Below are 22,665 nucleotides of genomic sequence, written 5' to 3'. Positions count from 1 at the left end.
GAAAACATTTTCGTTCAAGTATTAATAATTGAAAGAATTTGATAAGAATTTTGTGTACTGAAGTCTTTAAGAGAAGTTGTCTGGTCCACATAAACACTCGGAAGTCTTGAAGAGAAGTTATCTGGTTCATATAAACACCCGGAAGTCTTACAAGTTTTCCGGTCCAATCCATTTGTAATACTCTTCATTGATCTCTAGCTACTCTCTCCTCTAGCCAAAAGCTACCAGGCCAGAGCATGATATTGATAAGTTGGTGTGTTGAGCCCACTTAGACCCATGCCCCATATGAGAGTCCTAACATATATCGCCAACCTTTTAAGCCTGGGGATTTCCTTCCTACCTTTTTTTAAATGTTTCTGTCAGCGCAAATTGTCATAATAATCTTCCTATGCTTTTACAGAATTTATAACATTCTATACTAGAAAATTTCAATGAGCAAGCATTCCATATTTCAGTCACTTTTATTTCTTTCAGGAAGAACTCGTTGTACTCTTTAGGTAATATGACTACAATTGAACAAGACTGTCAAATAAAACTGCATAGTAAAAAATGATGAATAGAGAGAAATAAATTAACAATTTGTCGCATGCTTACCTGCATGCTCCAACAACATCAGCATAATCATGGGGAAATTGCCAATTCTGACTCCCTTGTTGATAATCTAGAGAAAATATTGACATGCTGCTTGATGAGTGTATTTTCTCAAGAGAAAACAGTGGAAGGCAATGCCTAACCACTGATTTTCAGTAGCACTTTAATAAAGAGACTGCTGCATATATGAATTTGTGTTTTGACTCTTAAATACAGCTTCCTTAATGCGGGCAGCTTCACTAGGCATTCCAGACTTCAAAAGACATGAACTTAAAGTTCTAATAGTAACTTCATCTGGCGAACAACCGGTCCCCAACATCTTGTAAAAGATACCAATTGCTTCGGGTGCTCTTCCTTTCATACAATGACCAATAATAAGAATAGTAAATGTCAGTTTATCCGGTTTGCATTTCTTCTCCATATCTATGACAATTCCATTAGCTTCATCAACATTACCGGATTTGCAATATCCATCTATGACAGGATTGTAGATAAATGGTTGTGCAACAATGTCACTCTGATTCAACAGTCTCAAAAGCTCACGAGCTTCTTGTAGTCTATTGCTCATGCACACAGCACTAATAAGAATAGAGAAAGTATACAAATTTGCAAAAACATTTCTCGCTTTCATTTCATTCCAAAGGTCCAAACCATAGTCCAACTGCCCAACTCGGCAATATCCATCAATTAACAAAGTGAAAGTAACAACATCAGGAGAACAACCATGAAAAAGCATCCTCTTATGCATTCCTAGTGCAGATGCCATGTCACCTGCCTTAACAAATCCATAGATAAGTGCATTAAAAGTAGTCGCACTAGGCTTAGCTCCAGACGTAACCATTTCATTGAAAATAGAAGAAGCCTCCTTCATCTTACTCAATTTGCAATAACCCGATATCACAATCGTATAACTCAAAACATTAGGAGAAAACTCAGTTCTTAAACTAATCTCTCTCACTAAATCTCTTGCTCTATCAACCTCATTTATTCTACATAAACCATGTATAAGAGTATTATAACTAACAACATCAGGATAACAACCAAAACATCTCATATCATTCAAAAACCTAAAAGCCTCATCGATTTCTCCAACAACGCAAAAACCTCGAATCAAGATATTGAATGTGAATATATCAATATTGAAATTGAATCTAACAAGCTCCCTAAACAAACTAACAGCATCATCTAACCTATTACATTTAACCAAAATGTTAAGAAAGTTATTATAAACAACAACATTTACATCAACATTATTACACAAAGCTTCGCGAAGAAACTCCTTGGAAACATCAAACCTATCAACAAATGCAAAAGAAGAAACCAAAAATCCCAACAACCTACTATCAGGCAACAACCCATCAGCCCTCATAGAATGATAAACAAGTTTTGCTGAATCATGTTGATGTTGTTGACAAAGGGACCTTAAAAGAAAATTGTAAGTCCAAAATGAATAAGAAAGGTTCAAGCTTTGTTTAGTGAACTGCAAAAAGCTGAAACCTAATTGAGGATTGTTTAGTCTTTTGATAATTTGTAATGTAAGTGAAGGGGTTAAGTGGTTACTAACATAACGCGAAAATGTAGCGTCGGATGAGTTTGTGAATCGAAGAAAGAGCGTTGAAACGATTTTGACGAACCATGCTTCGAGTTTGTTGGGTTTAAGAGTGTGGTAATGGGTAACGAGGGCAGTATTCGAAATTCGAAAAGTGGTGAAGATGGAAGAGAATGTCATCAGCTTGTGAAGAGCGTGCTGTGAATGAGCGATTTGGGAAGAAAATGGTGTCGTTTCATCTGGAACGTCAGGAAGGGTTTTGAGATGGTTGATGGTGGAGGTGGAGGAGGGGTTCAGGGTAGAAGGAGGAGTTTGGATACTCAGCTTTGGAGAGCAAATTACTATCACTAGAACCTTCGTTATATGATATACACGTGCCACTTTAATAAAAATCAACGTTTCAGATTCTCTTGATTAAAAGAATGTTTGTAGTGTGATTTGTAGTTTGGTTTTTGTTTTTTTTTTCCAGCAAAAGGAGGCCTAAAGACAAATATTATAAAGGAACAACTCTATTTTTGGAAGAAAAATTTATCTTATATCTCTACAACAATCCTTATATCCCTATAATTTTTTTTAAAATATCAATTTTATTCTCGATTATTTTTAACCGATTTCCTATTTCACTTTTAACTATTTAATTGAGATTTCCGAGAATTGCAATATTCAACCTCGTACCAGAAGACTTTGTGGAAGATAGCTGATTCAATGCATAACGTGTTCCGAAAGACTTACTTAAAGAGTTTTGGTTTAGTTTTAAAAAATACTGTTCCGGAACACTTAACATATGTGCTCCGGTTAACAGACTAACATATATCGGAAGTCTTTTCGAAAGACTTCCGGTGTGTTATTTCTATGATTCGGAACTCTTCTTTGAAGTCTTCCGATTTGCATTGTTAATTTTTTTTTTGACAACTTTTTATTGTGTAGGTATGGAAATTCTTCCCCAACTATGTGTAGATACTTCTGGTGCTTTTTTAACTACTCAAAGATTTGGTACACGGGAAGAGGTGATCAGGTGGATTAAAGAGGTTGGAATCCATAATAAAGTAACAGTGATTATCACTCGTTCAGATACTGAAACAGGCAAAAGAGGGAGAAGTAACAAATTAGTATTTGGTTGTGATAAAGGTGGAAAATACAAGGATACTGATAGTGGAACCCAAAATGCATCCAAAAAATGTGGATGTCCATTTAAAATCAGGTTGACTCCGGCGAAAGATGGGTCTGGTTGGAAGATTGATGTAAAATATGGGATTCATAACCATGGTTTACTTGATAGATTAGAAGTTCATTCCTTTGTTGGTAGGTTGACCACAAATGAGAAACTGCATGTCCTTGATTTGACAAAGAGACATGTACCACCTAGACACATATTGTTTTCCTTGCAAAACTGAGATCCAGAAAATGTCACTCGGATCATGCAAATATACAAGCATAAGAGTATGATAGAAAAAGAGATAAGAGGTCATAAAAGTGAGATACAACATTTGTTTAAGCTTATTGAGGATGCAGGTTATGTGTATTGGAGTAGAAAAGGGATGACTCGAAAGTTGTGAGAGAGATATTTTGGGTCCATCCCGATTCAATTAAGTTGTTGAATATTTTTACTATTGTGTTAGTTATGGACAGCACCTACAAGACAAACAAATATAGACAATCTTTGTTTGAAATTGTTGGCATGACATCAACCGAGTTGATTTTTGTTGTCGCATTTGCATATATGGAGTCTGAGTAGACAGAGAATTTTTGTTAGGTATTGGAGAAACTTAAAGAATTGTTTGTGAAGAAAGATTTGTGTCTACAAGTGATTTTGACAGATAGAGATCTTGCTTTGATGAAAGCAATTGAAATTGTGTTTCCTAGATCGATTAATTTGCTATGTAGATTTCACATTAACAAAAATGTTGGTGAAAAATGTGAGCGATATGTAGTGAATGACATGCAAAAGACGATCGACACATTATGGATGGAAGTTGTTTGGGCTAGCGATGAGGTTGAGTATGATCAACGGTTGTATCAACTTGAGCAGGCATGTGTTGATTTTAGTGGATTTATTAATCATGTGAAAGACACATGGTTGACTCCACATAGACAGAGATTTGTTGGAGCATGGATTAATTGAGTGATAAATTTGGGTAACAAGACGACTAATCGACATGTGTTATATTTTTTTATATGTCATATTTTTAATATTTTCAATATGTATTATTTTTAGGGTTGAATCTGCCCATTGGAAGTTAAAGCAGATGTTGGGAAACCGTATAGGTGACATGGTCAAATATTGGGAAGTTATGAATAACAACTTGAGGTTACAACTGGGCAACATTAGAGCTTTTTTTCAAAAAAAAATTACGAAGTTGAGCACGTGCACATAAGTCCATTTTAAGGTAATCTGCGTGGTTCAGTGTCTCGAGCTGCTTTGAGACGTATTGTTGAAGAGTTATTGAGAGTTGATTATGTTGGAACTAACAGGAAAATATATGCTTGTACTCTTAAAACATCTTATGGGTTACCTTATGCTTGTGAGTTAGGAGGATACACACTTGGTGGTATACCGATACCTATAGATGATGTTCATGTTCATTTGAGGAAATTAACTATGGAAGTTGAGTTAGAGGTAGATGCAGATGATGGATCAGAGATGGATATGAGTTACACAATAGATGAATTATGGAAATGGTTTAGATCATTAGATGTTATTGGGAAAAGGACATTAAAAAGTAGGGTTTGTGAACTTGCCTACCCCATAATGACTTTATTGTGTCCACCACCTGAGAAATTAAAAAACAAAGAAGGAGTGAAGAAGAAAGGAAAAAAAATAGTAGGATATGATGTTTATAGGGACCATTTGTATCATGAGTATGTTGATCAAGCATCTCAATCTTCACAGAGGCAATCTCAACCATCAGACTTCGAAGAAGTTGAAATTATCAAAGAAGCAACCACAATAAAAAAAACATTTCACTTTTTAATTTCCTAATCATATTAGGTCATACCTTGAAGATGTAGTTGTTTTTGTATCAGGTGATAATTATGGAAAGTACTCATAAATCCAACTGTTGGAAAGTACTCGTGAATCCAACATTGTTACAATATTATCAACTGGTTTCCAATTCTCTCATCTTTTTCCAACTGTTGGAAAGTACTCGTGAATTCAGCACTGTTATAATATAAAAACATAATAAACAAAATAAATTAAATTAGCATACTTTATAAAATTAATTAACATATAATAACAAAATTAAATTAAATACCTGTAAGAGAGTAGGATATCCATCGAGCTGCTTGCAACTGAACATGGAAGCATCTCCGAGGTATCTGTAAAGGGTAACCAATGCAACTGCTCCCTAACTGTATCCTAAACATCTCTCTAAATTTGTAAATAGTAAGAGGTACCGTGCCTCGACAAGCGTAAAGGTCTTGTCGGCAAAAAATGTGGAACCCACCAACATCAACAAATACGCTATAGTCGTATATGCCCAGCTAGAAGCAACTTTATGATGTATGAATAAATCGTATAACCACTCCAATTTATAGTAAGAATCCATGTAGCTACGAACATGTACATGTGCCTCACTATGTGACACTCCTAAGTAGTCAACAACAAGTTCAATAACAACCTCTTTAATGACATCTTGAGGGATCCATAACACACCCTGATGGGAAAGTGAAGTAGACAAGAGACTCACCAAACGACATATGAAATGAAGATGTCTCTAGATGCCATCTCTTCAAAAATGCGGATACCAGGTTTGTGTTTATCTTCGTCAAATTGGTTCTCCAAAGTGAAGATAACCCAGACCTAGAAACCCAACATTCCATCTATTGTGGAAGAGCTTCTGGAACCTTCAATGTCAGCTTAAGCATGTGTCTAGCAACCTTTAACTCTTTCTCCGGGCCTCTCTCCTGAAAACAATTAAAACACATATTATAAAACACAATATAAAATATTCAAATATTATTCAATAACAAATATACGTCGTTTATTTACCTCACCAAACCATATATGTAGAGCAACATGACGCCCGTACTTTACCAAAAGAGACGTATCGTACGACCCTCCTGGAAAGCCAATCGGCTCTGTTGCGGATGTAGATGTGCCCCGTCCTAAACTACGATCTAGAATCCTACCGTCGGCACCTTGTCTTCGAACCACTATAAAAAAAAAATTTAAAAATTTAAAAATAAAATAAAATTAAAAAATGCATTGGAACACTTCTAAAAAGAGTTCTGGTGTGAAAAAAATTAAAGTTTGAACACCGGAATACTTTTAATAAGACTTTCGATGAATTACATGAAAACCAAAAGCTTTTAAGAAGAGTTCCGGTAAACAGTTTGAAAATCGGAAGTCTTTCAACAAGATTTTTGGTTCAACGTATCAAATATAAAGCGAACCGGAAGTCTTTTACTAAGAGTTCCTGTCTGTTTATTGTGAACCGGAAGACTTACTCTATGAGTTCCAGTTTACAACGGCAAAAGTGATGTTCCGGAAGTCTTTAAGCGAAAGTGAAGTAAAAAAGGAAATCTTCATAAATATAACCTATTTATATGGGGGCATTTTGGTCCAAAAAGTTATAACATAGGGGTAGAGGTATAATTTATGGGGTATGAGGTAAAATTTTCTTTTTGGAAACACCATCCAAATCATCTATAAACTCTTTCAGGATCTCTATGAGGCATTTATCATACAAATAAATATTCATGCTATTGACACATAAATTCATGTTGGTTTAACTCTTGATCATATCCAGGCCAATGAAAATACCTCAAATCTCAGCTTGCAAAATATTGGTTATGCCTAGCCCTTTGGAGAAGCCATTGATTCAGTTACCATTGTTCTTTCTCACTCCCCCCCCCCTCACACACACACACGCAGCTAGCTAACGCGTTTTTCCCAACAACCATATCTGTATTAAGCGTAAGCCAACCCAGATCGGGAGGATCCCATTTAATGCAAATCACCGTAGTTGGCTTTTGATGTTATTTTGAGTCAGCGCATCGCAAAGCTTATACTGGTGCAACAACTTCCATACATTTGAAACAGGATAAGAAGGAATGATGAATTGATCATTGAAGTATCACTTGTTACACCACAGTCAGATGCAGTGGGAAGCAGTTGCCCATATTTCCTGCCACTGCAAGTCAGGGTTCCTATTGAGGTTGGGGTCATGTTAAGGTGAATCCAATCATGCACGTTGGTATTGAAAAAGACAGTCTTGTAGGCTTTATTCGCAAGATTAAGACAAATATGCCTTATAGAGCTACAATCTCTTAAGGACTAGGTTATGGATTTAACTTTTCCTCTGCAGTAATTGCATAAATGGTCACCTGTCATGTTGATTATTACTATCAATATCAGTGAGAGCTTCATAAGCAGTTTTGGTGGTGAAGGTGTCGTTGTTGGTTTTACCCCAAACGCAAGCATCTGACCCCAAATCTTTCCTCAAGGGTTGAATACACACAATTTTCTCAAGAATGTCCGAAAGGGACATTAACCTTAATCTACATTAGTCCCAATCTCTTTTGTCGTTCACAAGATCATAAACAGCAAGAGAAAGATGAATATTCAAACTATTGATAATATAGTTGTGATGGGTTATACCTGTTTCAACCCAACAATTATCCAAGAACAGATTTGGTAAGGGTAATCTTTCCAGCCATAGATAATTGGTTGGCCCTCCAAAGGGATAGTCTTTGTTTGACTTTATCAATTAAATGATGGTAGTGTTTAGCTTTACGATTCCTCTCAGTAAGACACTACAGGGATTTTGTTGATTTGTGATGGTTACATAAAAATTGCCCTTATTTATCATATGTAACAGGTGCCACGATGATAATTAACATTCTCCTCAACTAATTTTTACAAAAATAGAGAATCTTATTTAAAAAGTAAACCCACAACAGTTTTGTAACTTCCCTCACACCACTAACACTCAAATTGTAGTGATGCTTCTGTAACCTCCCTCGCAACCATTTTTTAAAGTGTTTTTCCATAAATTTTTCATTTCCTTTGGTTCTTGACACCCTTTACTTTTCCCCTAAATATGAACTGTAATCCATTTCCTCTTAATTTGAAAAGTATGTCGTATGCAAGAGTTCTCGAGCTTTTGCAAGAGGAGATCGATGCTCGACTTTAGATGAAACTCTCTCTTCCATAGAACCAATCGATACTTTGGATTCATTGACTGAATTAATTCAGGTGTCAAAGGACTTCCTTCCCTATAATTGGAAACCTTGACTAGATAGTTCTTGTTATCTCAAATCTCATAATTGCAAAACCTAAGTCTTCTATCACATATCACCCTTATTTTGATTTTGATTTTCGATTTTTAGCCCATTAAATTTTCAATTTCAATTTCGATTTGTTTTTCACTACATTTCCAAGTTTCATTTTTTATTTTGATTTTGATTTTGGTTTAGATGCATACTACATTTCCAAGTTTCTCTTTCAATTTCAATATCAGTTTCGATTTTGATTTACAACTAACTACATTTTCAAGTTTCAAATTCAATTTGAAGGTATTTCAATTTCCAGGTTTCAATTTCAATTTGAGTTACATTGATAGTCCTAGTGGAATCTTTTTTATTTTGATTGGTTATCTAGTTAATTTTCTAGGTAAAGTTGCTTTGCTGAAGTTGCACAACTGAGGCAAGCCTTGTTTGCCGTGGCAATATGTTATGATTAATTGTGTCCTCATGTTGACCTGTGATAATATCATAACTACAGGAAAGATTTACTAAGCAAGTTTTCTTTTTTTGTTTTATTTTCTTTTCTTACATGTTTTAGTGTTGTTGTTTGATGGTGTAGGAACAAGCATGTTATTCTTCACCTAAATACATGGAGTTAATTTATTTATTACTTACTCTAAAGCCTTCAACCATGATTTCTTCTCTTAGAAGCAGGTTACCTTGTTTTAACATGTTGATGGTACTTATTATGAAGGGTCAAAAATCTTAATTATGATATAATTTTGGTTTTATTATGTATTATGTTTCAATCTCCATAAGTCTTAGTTAATAGGGTGTGAAATCTTCTATACTATATTTTGGCTTCTATGCATCTCTTTGGAAACTAGTATTTCTCCTTCAGAATGTCTTTGAAAATTTCTACAAAATTCGCATACTGCGTGTTTGGCAATCTAGGTTAGGAGTAAGAAACTTTTCATCTTTTTGTATCACTCCCTGAAATGTTGAAAAATAAAATTAATTTACAAGATACACAACATTTTCCAAGGCTTGTTGGGATATTTAAAGTAGTTGAAATGATGTTGGAACAAGCACACATTGTTCTTGCAATAGTTACATTCAAACATTCCTCATTGATGTGGTATTATAGTCTACAACAGTTTTGATTGGTGCTTGTGGCTTGTTTAATGTGAGATTTTTTTGAGAACTTACTTCAAAGTACAAAAATCATTTTATCATAGGTAACAAATTTACAGCAAAGTTGTTATAGCTTCGTCAATTCCTATTGATGTTCTTGGACGATAGTTACTTATCGTATATTATTATTTTCTTGTTCTTGTTAGTGATTGTACTAATATGGAAAAGTATATCTTAAACTTTTTTTGATACTTTCCAAACAAAAGCAATAGATTAATATGGAGATTATAGAAAGAGATTATTTCAAATGTATTAGAAATATTGTAAAACAACATCAAGAGGAAGGTTTAGGGAAATATATTTTGCAAATTATAATTGAAGGTGAAAATAATTGAAAATATTGTAAAACAACTTCAAATGTATTATAGGTACTACTTCACGTGACTTCCTACAGGTAACAAGTTGTTTCGTCTCATTCGGTTTTGCCAACTATACTAGAGTTTTAAAAAGTGGCATTCAATCGTGATTGCAGCTGCATTAGTTGTATTTGACTGTTGTTGACCATACTTTTTCATAGGGAACTTTCTAAAAAATCCCATAAAGCAAACATGTGGTGGCGTCTAAGTGGATTGCTCGGGGATCAAAATCGCTTGTTAATGTTCACAATTCTTCAAGGAATGTTTACGGTGGCAACAATGGCGCCGATTGTTCCAATATTCTTGTCGTATTGGTTGTCGATGGCTTTCCAAATACTAAAGATTTTTGTACCAGTACAAAAAATAATGCTTCCATATTTGCATGGACACGAGGACTGGTTCATAGTACTATGTTGCTTGCTTTGAGAATAAAATGGAGGTTGATGCAATGTATTGAGCCTATATTTAATTTATAGTTTGGTTTGTTCTAATGTGTTCCAATGGAGTCTAGTTACTATGTTGTAGGAAGCTCCAATGTTTTTGCTAAACCTAGTTTAGCTATAAAATTTGATGTGAAGTTATTTTTAATTACAATTGACTATAAAGTGTAATTTTAAGAGCTTATTAGATTATATCCTATGACATTATAATTTGAATAACTTTGTATAAATAGTTTATGATCTCTTAATAAGTTATTTTCATTACTCTGTCAAGGTTGATAAATTTTAACAAATAATTTTCTTTTATTTTAAAAAATATATTAGTTGCGGACTTACCTGTTGATTAAACATTTTCTACAGATTTACCTGCAGAGATACTTACGGTTTTACCTATGGATTCGTAGTAGTACAAAAACATCAAGTAATTTAATGACGGTTTAAATAGTCGCAATAATGTTGCTAACGGAAGTTGACTACCCACCGTTATTTAGAAGGACGGTTGGAGTGACGGTTTTAATAACCATTGTAATACAACCTAGCAACACACGTTTTTCTGACATAATCAAAATTGTCGCAACACAACTATTTACGTTGTTCAAACCGCCGTAACCTTCCAAAATAATCGTCATAACTTTCCATTTTTCTTGTAATGAGAGGGATCCCAAGATGAAGACCTATTGACTTGGTTTCTTTCATATTGGACATTTGGATAATCTGCTGTCTACAACTAGAAGGAGTGTTTTTAGATAAGAAGATAGTAGACTTATCAAAGTTAATTCTTTAACCAAACATACCACATAAAGTATCAAATATATGCTTGACCACTTGCATTTTCTTAACAGAGGATTGACCAAAGAGGAGGAGGTTGTCAGCAAACATCAAATGGGAGATTTTTGGTCCACTTTTTCCTGCCTTTATTCTCTTCCAAGTTCCATCCTCCACGACTTCAAAAATCAAGTTAGAAAGATTTTCCATGCATAAGACAAAGATAAGAGGAAAGATAAGATATCCTTCCCTTATGCCTTTCTTAGTTGCAAAATATTTATCAGGATGGCCTTTCCAAAGAACAATCATCTTCACACTTGAAACAACTTCCATAATGATGGATTTCATCTTGTCACAAAGACCCACTTCAGAGATAACTTTGTCAAGGAAGCTCTAATTCAACTTGTCATAAGCTTTATCAAGGACAATCTTCATCACAAAGCACCCTTATTTACCCCTGGTTCAGTGAATACTATGTAAGATTTATTTAGCAATAACAATATTACCACGGATCCTTCTGACAGGTATGAAACCAGATTGATAAGGAGAGATAAGGTAGTCTATAATATGCTTGAGATGATTCATAATAATTTTGCTTAAAATCTTAAACTCGTGTTGCATAAGGTTGTGTGGCAAAGTTGATGAACAAACTGAGGATTAGATATCTTAGAAATCAAACACACATCCATATAATTCACATCAGTGATGTTGGTAGGAGTGTTCCACAAGTCTAAGATGAAGTTGTAGACACTGGCACCAACCTTCTTCCAAAAGTGCTAGTAAAACCCAACAGGGAAACCATCAGGGCCAGGGGACTTCCGAGGAGCCATGCTCATCGGGGCCTGCTTGATATCCTCTTCCTTGAGATCATCATTGAGATCCTCAAGAATATATCTATCAAGGGAATTAAATTTTATGCAGGTATCCCTCCAAGGAGTAACAGCAACATCAAAAGTATAAAGTTGATGATACAAGTCTTTGAATAGTTGTTGAATTTTGATTGGATCATCAGTCCAGACCCTATCATTGGACTGAATAATGCAGATACTTTTCCTTCTTCTTCTTTGGATCACAACAAGGTGATAAAATTGAGTGTTTATGTCACCATCAGATAACCACTTATTTTAAAACGTTGAAACTACATGACTTCTTCTTGATGGAGAGTCAAAGATAGCTCTTATTTCCCGTAAAAAAAAGGATAGATCTTGTTGAAGCTTGCTTTCCATTTTCTACAAACGAAAATATCCTCTACCCTCTTGAATGACCCTTTGAATACCTGATATTTTTCCCAAGATCCTATTCTTATTATGGATGAGGCTTTTGACAACATGAAGATTCCAAGAATTGGCAGCAACCTTTACAAGCTCAAGTTTTGTCAATATGAGATTAGACTTTGTTATGCCACGAGAGGCTATCTCCAATCTTTCATGAGTTGTAACTTTCTTTCCTTTCAATTTAATGATTTTCTATGTTGATTTCTCATAAGCTTCATATGTGAGACCCCACATTTCCCTCATTAGACTAATTTATATGAGATCACTGTCAGATTTCTTGTTGAGAGTGGCATGCATATTTCCTATCTTAGTGTTTTCCTTAGAGGTATGATCCTCGAGGATAACAGTTAGAACTTTAAAATGTGACCCTTCTTTGTGCTTAAGAGTACAATACACATCATTGAGATTTAGTTTATTATTACGATTCTCCATATCTATGCCACTTTGAAGACCCTTCATTTTTCTTCTACGAGTTCTCTTAGGATTTTGGACTATTTTCCAAGGACCTAAAGCTTGATCTTTTGGTTCATTGAGGTCCATCCATTTTCCTTTATCAGCCTGCGTTTCCAGAGTATTTGTTGTCTTGGTCTCACATGTTCAGCATAATGACCATATCGACCACAGTCTAAGCAAATAAGATACAAACCTTCATATTCAATTTTATAATGTTTCCCTTTGATAGAGAACATGGCTAGAAGCATGTTGGAGAGACTTATCTGAACACATAATCGGGCATTGTTTCCATGTTCTCTGGTGAGGGGGATCCTATCAACCTTGATCGTTTTGCTAATTTTTTCCCTATATAGGTTAGCACATGAGCATCAGAGTACTCAATGGGGAGACCATAGATTGTCACTCAAATGACTAGTTGCTCAATGGAATTTTTGTTAGGGAAAAAATTGATACTTCATTCTCTAACAGTGAGGTAATGATCATGAATCATCCATGGTCCATCAGTAAGGATAAAAACTTGGTCTTCTTCATATGTAAATGTGACAAGATAAAAATGTTGCCATGAGTCAATAATGTGAATAGATCCCTTTCTGGCCCAAAGATGATTGAGACGATTTTATAACGCCTTGAATCTGATCTTTCTTCCAAGCATCTTGACAATCGCCCTTTGCACAAAGGCTTAGTAATACGTCTTTCCTCTTTTTCCAAAATAATGAATTTCGGACATTCGTAGCCCCTAACCTTATTTTCTTCAATATGAATATCTTCAGGGTCACCTTTATCTTCATATTCTTCAATATTTCACTCATTTTTTTTACTATAAGTCAACTGAGACCACATTTCTGTAAGAGAGAACAACATTGGGGCCTAAGGGAGCATTATCCATCAATTGAGCTTCTTCTTGGAATTGCTCGGCGACATCTTTATGTTTAAAAAAAAATTGTATTTCGTTCCAAAAAAGTCTTCTTCCTTAGAGTGAAGAAAAGAACCTGTTGAAGCCACACCTTGCATGGTGAAACCCATCGGAATAACCTTCCCGACGAGACAGGAGTGGCCGAGGGTTGGTGCGAAGGACAATCTGAGTTCCCCCGGGGCCGTCCCTAATACGAAGATTATGAGTTTAAACCACCGTGTTATATCTCCGATCCAAAAAACTCTGAAACCCTAACAGTGCTTATCCCCCTATAATATTATGGATTCTGATTTGTAGTTTGGTTTTAATTTCATGCATAACTAGTAGGATATTTGTAGACATATGTGGCATGCTACTACTCTATTATTTTGGTATGATAATATATTTTGTATTTCAAATATTTGTTAGTATTAATTATATGTTACAATAAATATTCATATCATAAAATGGTTATAAATTAAGTGTTTATGTTAAAATGTTATCATAAACTTTTTGTCTAGATAATTAAATAAAATTTGGATAAAAATTGGTTGTAATGAAATGTAATTTAGAAATTGAAATTGTAATAGAATTGATGTATCATGATTGAAAATGAAAGGTATTGAAATGGTTATTGGATGGACAAGAACCTGGATCAAATGGCTTAATGTGAAAATGAATCATGGAAATGGTTTTGAAATGGTACATGAAATTGAATGTAGTATGGATTGTGGTTTGAAATTGTAGTTTATGGAAATGTATAAGTTGACACTGAATGGGTTTATGATGTAAGTTGAAAATGAATTGGTTTTGGATTTTGGATTATAAAGTGATGGATTTTTAATCTTGGATTATTGTATTGAAATTATGAATCACTTTTGGAATGGAAATCAAACCAAGTATTGAATGGTCGTAATTGTAATTGAATGGAATAAAAAATTTAAGGAATTGAAAATGGCTTAGAAATGGCAAATGGTTCATGAACACGATTCAAAAGGTGAAAAAATGAGATTGGTTTAGAGTGGTAAAAAATATGGAAATGAATCAAGTTTCTTAAAATGGACTTTGGTTAGGTGGTTGACTTTGGTCAACTGGGTGACTAAAAAGTCAACAGTTGACCAAAAGTCAAATCGGGTAAAAAAATGTGTATTTTCTTATGAAAAAATGAAAATGGACCATGATGCTTTTGAGATATGCCATGCTATTTACTGATCTTAAACCAAAGAACACCAACCAAGTAAGATCTTGAACATGTGAAGCCTTGAATGAATCATAATCAATGGATCAGAACCATGAATCATTATCCAGTAAATGAACCATCCATAATAGACCAGATGAATCATATGAATCCTTATTCTTGAATGTATACACCACGTGATGATGCCATAACCAACAACTAGGGTGTTAGGAATTGAATTGACCTTGATGGTGCTTATAATCCAACACCTCTGAATCAAAGTCATGACCGTAACTATGGTCCCAAAATCAGGGCTTCAAGCTATGCTCCATGATGAATACCCTTGAACCCATGATTTTTATGTTTTTTTCAAATGCAAGTGGAATGTAATATAATATTATGGATATGTAGATGAGATGAATGTCTATCAGGATGTGCGAATGATTAGGGTTAGTGACCTAGATGAACTTGTGAAGGGTAGGGTGAATTTTGGGGTATGACAAACCTCGGTCTGAACGTCCTCAATCTTTCAAACAATTTCTGCAAATTGATTAAATGTTACTTCTTTGTATGGGATTTTGCAATCATATCATCCACATAGCACTCAATCTCCTTATGGATCATGTCATGGAATAGGGTTACCATTGCATGCTGGTAAGTTGCCCCTGCATTCTTCAAACCAAAAGGCATGACCTTGTAACAAAAGATTCCCCAAGGTGTGATAAACATGGTCTTATCCATGTGTTCTTGAGCCATTTTAATCTAGTTATAACCGGAGTAACCATCCATGAAAGAAAATACCGAGAACTGCATAGTATTGTTGACTAATACATCAATGTGAGGGAGCGGGAAATCATCCTTGGGACTTACTCTGTTCAAATCACGATATTCAACACACATATGTACCTTGTCGTCTTTCTTAGGCACATGAATGATGTTAGCTACCCACGGAGGATAAGAAGTAACTTCCAGAAAACCTACATCAAATTGCTTTTGCACTTCGTCTTTGTTCTTTTTAGACATATCTAAATGTGTCCTTCGAAGCTTCTGCTTAACAGGTGGATACTCTTCTTTCAAAGGTGGCCTATGCACCATAATATCTGTGTCGAGCCCAGGCATGTTCTGATCAGACCAGGTAAATATGTCAATAAATTCTTCCAATAGATCAATCAACCTTGCATTCACACTTTCCTCTAAAGAAGCCCCCACCCCGACCTCTTTCACGTCATCCTCAATTCCAAGATTCACAACCTCAATGTCTTCTTGGTGCGGCTGGATGACCTTTTCTTCTTGCCTTAATAACCTTGCTACTCTTTAGGGAGTTCACAATCTTAATCACCTTCTTCTTCAGCTTGGTAGATCGGATTGTCAAAGTCATAACGAGCGATAACAGAATCGTTGTTAATGGAACCCGAGGTGGTCGTGAATCTGCATTAATGATGTTTTTTATACTTTTAGGAAGTGTGTGGTGAAAAGAAAATATTTCCATTTTAAAAGGAAAGATAACAGTAAAACTAGAAAGACATTGATCAAAAGATTTGAATGCAAAACATCCTTTATTTTATGATAAAAGTTGAAAATTAAACAAGGTGGCCCTACATGATTCACTACGCCTTGGGCAGAGCGTTGTTAGGGACCAATTAGTACTACTTTTTATATATTTTTATTGGTCCCTTTTACCAATTTTTGATGTAATTACACACTTTTATTCTCACAATTTTGTATAAATGCAATTAGGTTTAATTTATGTTGTTTTGAGTAGTTAGTTTTGTAGAATTTTTGGACAAGAAAGCTTTGGAATGCATAAGCATAAATTGGAAGAAGTGTTGAATGCAATATGGAGGCCTATTTTTGAAGAATTACATTTGGAAGACTATTTGGATGAAGCTTGCAAGGCAAGGAAGCTGAAGTAGCTTCAGTTCGCGCCGCAAACTCCCTTCGTGCCGCGAACCTTGCGAATCCAGCAAGCTGTTTTGGCCAAGTGTGATGTTTTCAAGGCCAGTTGTGTTTGCCATTTCTGTATCTGTCTTAGGGGGGCTTTTCAGCTTTAGATGGAGCATTTTAGGAAAGGTCAACCCTTTTTAGAAAACAAAATGGAAATTGTTCATTCATTGATTGATAGTTTGAGTTTTTGTAAGAGAAAAAACAGAGTTTATTCTTCCATTGCCTTTTGCTTTCCAAAATGATGATGATGAGCTAAACCCCATTTTGTCAAGATTGAAGGTAGTAGCTATTCTTATTTGTTTATGTATTCCATTTAACTCTTATATATGATGAAAGATTGTTGATGTATTGAATGATATTTTTGCCCTAAGTTGAATATGAGATTTGAGTAGTTGTTGAAAGAGATTATTTAAGTCTTGACATAAATATACTTTCAAGTAGTGAATAAGTTGTAGAAATAGATTTATTCACTACTCTTCTTTTGTATCAACCATTAAAGATTGCTATATTGATAGTTAGGTGGAGAAATCGTCTAAAGATTAATATAGTGATTATCACAATATCATTTAGACATAAATGATATTGAGAGGATACTTGAACATCATCAATAATCTTGAATCTATATAGTTGTCATAAGGAATCATAAGCAATTTGAATAGTGAACTCCAATCTTGCCAAGCCTTTTACATTTGATTAAAACCATTTTATTATTTTAGTGATATTTTACTCCAAAGATAACTCTTCAAACAAAACAACTTGGTTACTTTCTAAACTTAAAACAATTTGGATTATAGAACGGCGGTAATAACAACCAATCTCTGTGGATACGATATAAAAATATTTGCCGAAAATATACTTTTCAACAAGCGCAAGAATTATTGCATGATAAAAGAAACAAAAGAAAATTACTCCTGATTGAGCATGACTTGGATGACATCATCTGTAGTCCGATTGCGGATTTCTTCACCTGGAACGCTTGGTCGAATCCAATTTCAATGTCATAATCACTATCATCATCATCATCGACAGCATTGGCCTGATCATTACTAATAAATCCAGCACTTGTAAACTTCACCGGAGTGAGAACACTTGGAGCCTTGGGAATGTTAGGGGCTAAAACCTGCCAAGAATGACTGAAACTGAGACCCAACTTGTCAAACTTTAGAGGAAGATCTAACACATGACCCCAACCTTCGGGGTGACCATTCTCAACCACTGCTCTAGCATCCTTCAACAAAGACATAGAAACTGCAGGCTTCTTACACTCAAAACGAGGAGTCTTTTTCATCTGAACTGCTTCAAACGGCTGAAAAGGAGTTTCATATACTTCCCCCTCAACCTTTATATATCGGAAATATGTCAAGTGACTCACCATGTACTCTTCCTCGCCGCAAACAGTAACAATCTTACTACTAATTGGGAACTTCATTTTCTGGTGCAAGGTAGATGTTACAGTGCATGCCCCATGAATCCACGGGCGTCCTAGCAAACAACAATATGCAGGTTGTATATCCATGAAGAAGAATGTCGTACCAAAAATTTATGGTCCAATTTTAACCGGTAAATCCACTTCGCCAAAAATAGCTCTTCGAGATTGTAGCGGGGTATTTGTTACCTTTAGATTTATTGACTAAATCAAAAGTAAATCATACAATTCGAGTCGTCACCGCACTTCTATTTATCCAAAGGAAAGGTTAGAAAGCGAACAAAAACCAAGTAAGAAGTTTTATCAAATCAAAAACTAATAAAAATGTCAGAGATCTGGGTAAGGGGGTTGGTTATGCAATGGGAAGGTTTTAAGCACCCAAAATATCCTTAGTACTCTAAGGGAGCCCTTTTTGCAAAGATGTATTGTAGGTTACTATTTGTGAAAATATTTATGCAAACATGATTGGGGAGATGAGAAAAGAATATACATATTTACAATTTTGTTGTTTGAATGGATGAACCCATTGCCTACGTACCATCACAGAGGTAGGATCAAAACCTCGTAGTTCGGGGTAAAAATCTCAAAATATTGGTGAATTGATTTTATCAAAAGCCTTAAGGTCTTTTGTTATCAAAGGGAGAAAACTCAACCTAAACCAACAATCCACCATGTGAGAAGAGCTTCAACATGCTAGTGAGGGATCCACCCTATAATAAGTATGGAAGACTTACAGTCCAATCACTAAGGATGAGGCGAGGTTTACATCAACCACTATGATAACTCAAACCTATGGCTAATGTTTATGAAAAGTTTTTAACAAAGGTGGTATTCACAAAAATTAAGTGAGTTGTATTTACAAGTTAGAAGTATTCACAAAAATGAAGTCAAAGTTGACTTAAGGTTCATTCAAAATAAGTATTAATGAAAAGAGTTTGAAGAAAATCAAAGTAATAAGGCCTAGGTTTCTAATTTGAAAACAATGTCAATGTTTGCAAAAAATGAGTTTCGCTTAGGTTAGAATGGAGAGAAGAAGAGAAGGGTTAGTCCTAAACATCCAAAGATGAGAGAAGAGATAAAACCCTTGGAGTTCCTTTTCTTGAGATCATAAAGATGATCCAAGATGCTCCTTTCCTTTGGACTTTGAAAATAACTCAAGCAATCAAACAAATATTATATTCAAGCTCCTAGGAACTCCAATTGGCTTATCTCTCTTAACTTGGATACTCATGACAATGGTCCTTCTTACTATCTCAAGTTTGGAATCCCTATCATACAAGAACAAACAATCAAAAGGTTCACAAGACAATAAGAATAATGGACAAAGAATGAGTTTAGATTAGGGGTTCTTTGAAATCAACTTTAAGATTTAGCATTCTAAAGGCATGAGGCCTAGTTTCTCTTCAACAAGTTTAGCATTCTAAAGGCATGAGGCCTAGTTGCTCTTGAACTCCTTTAAGCATAGGTAAGGTCCTAATTCAAAGTCCTTTCTCCTTTTTGCATTGGGTTCACACAAACAAAGACAAAACAAGCACAAAGCAACAATATGTTTATATACAATAATGTGCTCAAATGAGCAAAAGGAAAATGGCATAAACATAAAATATGAGCTCAAGTGAGCAAACGGAAAAGGCAATATGAATAAATAAGCAAGAAAGTAAATTGCATTAAAGTAAATTGCAAGAAATTAAATTCTTGAATTAAAGTTAGTAATTAGTAGTTAATGTTAGTGTGTCATAAGACAATTTAGCGTTATGTTAAGCAATCGTAAGTGGACTAATGTAGTAGTCACACCTATCTGAGGCCGGTCAATAAAACTATAGGCAACTAAACACAAGTTAGAGACCATGACTAGTAAGCCAAGCTCCTACAACTTGCCATGCCAAAAGAAAAGAAGGAAGGCCTTGTATGGATTTTAGGTTTTTTGCTTGACAAAGAAGCAACCTATCTTGGACACAAAGCATCTCACCTGATCTTTGATCAAGTTGAGTTTGATTTGGATCAAAGAAAGTTAAGTCTCTCATATGTCAAGACTAACCACAAATCATTAACTCATTGGCCAAAATAAAAAGAAGAAGATGAAGATGAAATGAGATGAATAAAAGAGGAGAATTCAAATGACATAATCAAAACACAATGATCAAATGTGAATGAAATCAATATCAACCAATGGTAAACAAAAGAGAAATGAAGATTAAAGGTCAACAAAGTCAAACATATTTTTGGTATTTTTTGGAATTAAAATAAAACATAAAATAAAATGAACAAAATATGGTCAAACCCCAAATTCAATTCAAATCAACTTCAACAAGTCCAATTGAATCATCATAGGTCTAACATGGTCAAACAAGGTTTGACAAATTTTCTCAACATTTTTTGAAAACATAAACTATTTTAAAACAATTAAAAACAAAGAAAAATAACACAAATGAACTAAAATCTCAAATAAATCTCAAATCAATTAAGAAATTGATGAGAATATTTTTCATAGACTTATCATGGTCCATATGTGTTAAGAAAATATTTTTGGAATTTTTGGATGTCAAAAAGTAATTAAAATGAATTAAAAACTATTAAAAACAAAATAATTCACAAAAAATATTAAATGGAATCACAAAAATAATTAAAAATCAGATTATGAAACTAGATTTTTCAAGAAAATTTTTAGTGTTGGTCTCATATTTTTGTGATTCCAAATAAAATAGTTATGAATTTTTGAAATAAAAAGGAATAAAAGAAAATAAAACAGAAATTAAAAAAAATGCCAAAAATCCAGGAGCGCTGGATCCACTTCATTAATTGACGTGGACGAATCCAATGGCTCAGAGACGCACTTCCATGGTAGGCATGAGTCAAGCGCGAAACACACTTATTTAAAAAAAGTCAAAAGAACTAAAGGCCAAGATTAGATCAAATGAGTGAGATCCAAGGGGGAAGGTGGTTCCACGTGGGGACGGTGGTGGAAACCACCGTCTTCTTTGGTGGACCAACTAATTCCGGCCACCAGTTGCAGGTTTTTAAACCTCAACCAAAATGCACAAACGTGGTACCAAAATGAAGCTGGGGTGATGTACATCACCCCTGTAACCTTGGATTGTGCTCAAAGTGTCTATGGAATGAGAAATCTGAGCTTGAATTTCTAGGTATGCAAATTGAAACTTCTCAAAACATGAAATCAAAGCCACCACTGGCTTGCCTCTTGCACGAGGACGTCAGAAAACCATTTGAACACAAGCAATTCACATTGTATGATGAGATTCAGATCAGAACAGTTGGATCATATACCTTTGAAGAGCAACTTTGATCAGCACGATTCCTTCCAACTTTTGCTTCCAATTTGATCTTGAGATGTGATATGAATGCAAGGCTAAGGAATAAGTCTTGAAGATCAACTGATTTTGTTGAAATTCAAGCTTGAATTGAGAAAATAAAAATCAGAATTCCTTTGGTGTGGTGGGGTATGGATTTCAGCAGAGCTTCAGGTAGCCTTTAGGTTGAAATTTGAATGAGGCAAGGCATGTATTTATAGCTGAACTGCAAGCAAGCAAGTGCAAAACTCGTGTGCATGAAGCTTTGGATCCTCCATGCATGGGCCTGTACAGGCGCATGTGAAGGCCAAACTTGGATGGAAATGAATGCTGAGCTCATTTGAAGAGGGTTTGGACGTGTAATTTTAATTGCAATTGCTTGTGCATGAAGATTCAAAGTGAAATGCATAATTGGGCCTAAATGTTCACCTCTTCGAAAGTCCCATATAGAAAATCCAAACATAGGCATGTGAGTAATGGTTGGAAAGGTCTTGACATGAGAAACAAAAGCTATGTTTGGAAAAAATCCATTTGGAGTTTGGAAATTTGTGAAAATTGGCCTTGAAGTTTGAGGTACAAAACATGTCTTTCAAAAATTTGCCAAAAGTGGCCAACTTCTAGCCCTTCTATTTTAATGGTTAAAGCCACAAATGGAAAAATCTCCAACATCAAAGTTGTAGATATTTTCAATATGATAAATTTAGGATTAAATTTTGCATAATTTGGATTTTTATGAGAAAGTTATGGGCACTTGAAGTTGGACATTTTCAACATTCAATGGTTTTGGTCCAAAGTGACCTATAATGTTTTGTATTATCACATGTGTTTATTTTAGGATTATGAAATTTTGTACAACATAACATTTTAAGTAGATATCTTAAGCGTTCCAATGCAATTGGTATCACCTCAAAACCATAAAAAATGAAGGTGTTAGGTCCTTGGGAAGTTGACCCAAAATTAGGGTTTCAGTCAAAATGACCTATAATGTTTTGACATGAATGATGACCTTCAAAGTTTCAAATGAATTTTTGATGAACATGAAAGTTGTTCATATGGTTCTTTAGAACATATTTTCTCTTTGGGTCATCTTAATTTGACAAACACATC

General features: G+C 34.7%; 1 protein-coding gene across 2 annotated transcripts; it reads right to left on the bottom strand.

Annotated features, from left to right (window-relative positions):
* Nucleotides 1-607: 607 nt before the first annotated feature.
* Nucleotides 608-2,335, bottom strand: LOC127105636 (pentatricopeptide repeat-containing protein At2g06000). 2 transcript variants are annotated; one of them, XM_051042832.1, is made up of 2 exons: nucleotides 1,048-2,335; nucleotides 608-945 (listed from the first exon to the last, which is right to left on the bottom strand). In XM_051042832.1, the coding sequence occupies exons 1-2, from the start codon at nucleotides 2,318-2,320 to the stop codon at nucleotides 755-757; spliced, it is 1,464 nt and encodes a 487-aa protein (XP_050898789.1). In that variant the 5' UTR covers nucleotides 2,321-2,335; the 3' UTR covers nucleotides 608-754. The 2 variants fall into 2 exon arrangements, with proteins under 2 accessions (XP_050898789.1, XP_050898790.1); XM_051042833.1 differs by having other exon boundaries at nucleotides 608-941.
* Between the last annotated feature and the right edge of the window lie 20,330 nt (nucleotides 2,336-22,665).

The sequence above is a fragment of the Lathyrus oleraceus genome, chromosome 7, assembly GCF_024323335.1.
Source record: "Lathyrus oleraceus cultivar Zhongwan6 chromosome 7, CAAS_Psat_ZW6_1.0, whole genome shotgun sequence".
Taxonomy (NCBI): Eukaryota; Viridiplantae; Streptophyta; class Magnoliopsida; order Fabales; family Fabaceae; genus Lathyrus; species Lathyrus oleraceus.
The sequence above is the reverse complement of the archived record's forward strand: the minus strand, read 5'-3'. Positions and strand labels throughout refer to the sequence as shown.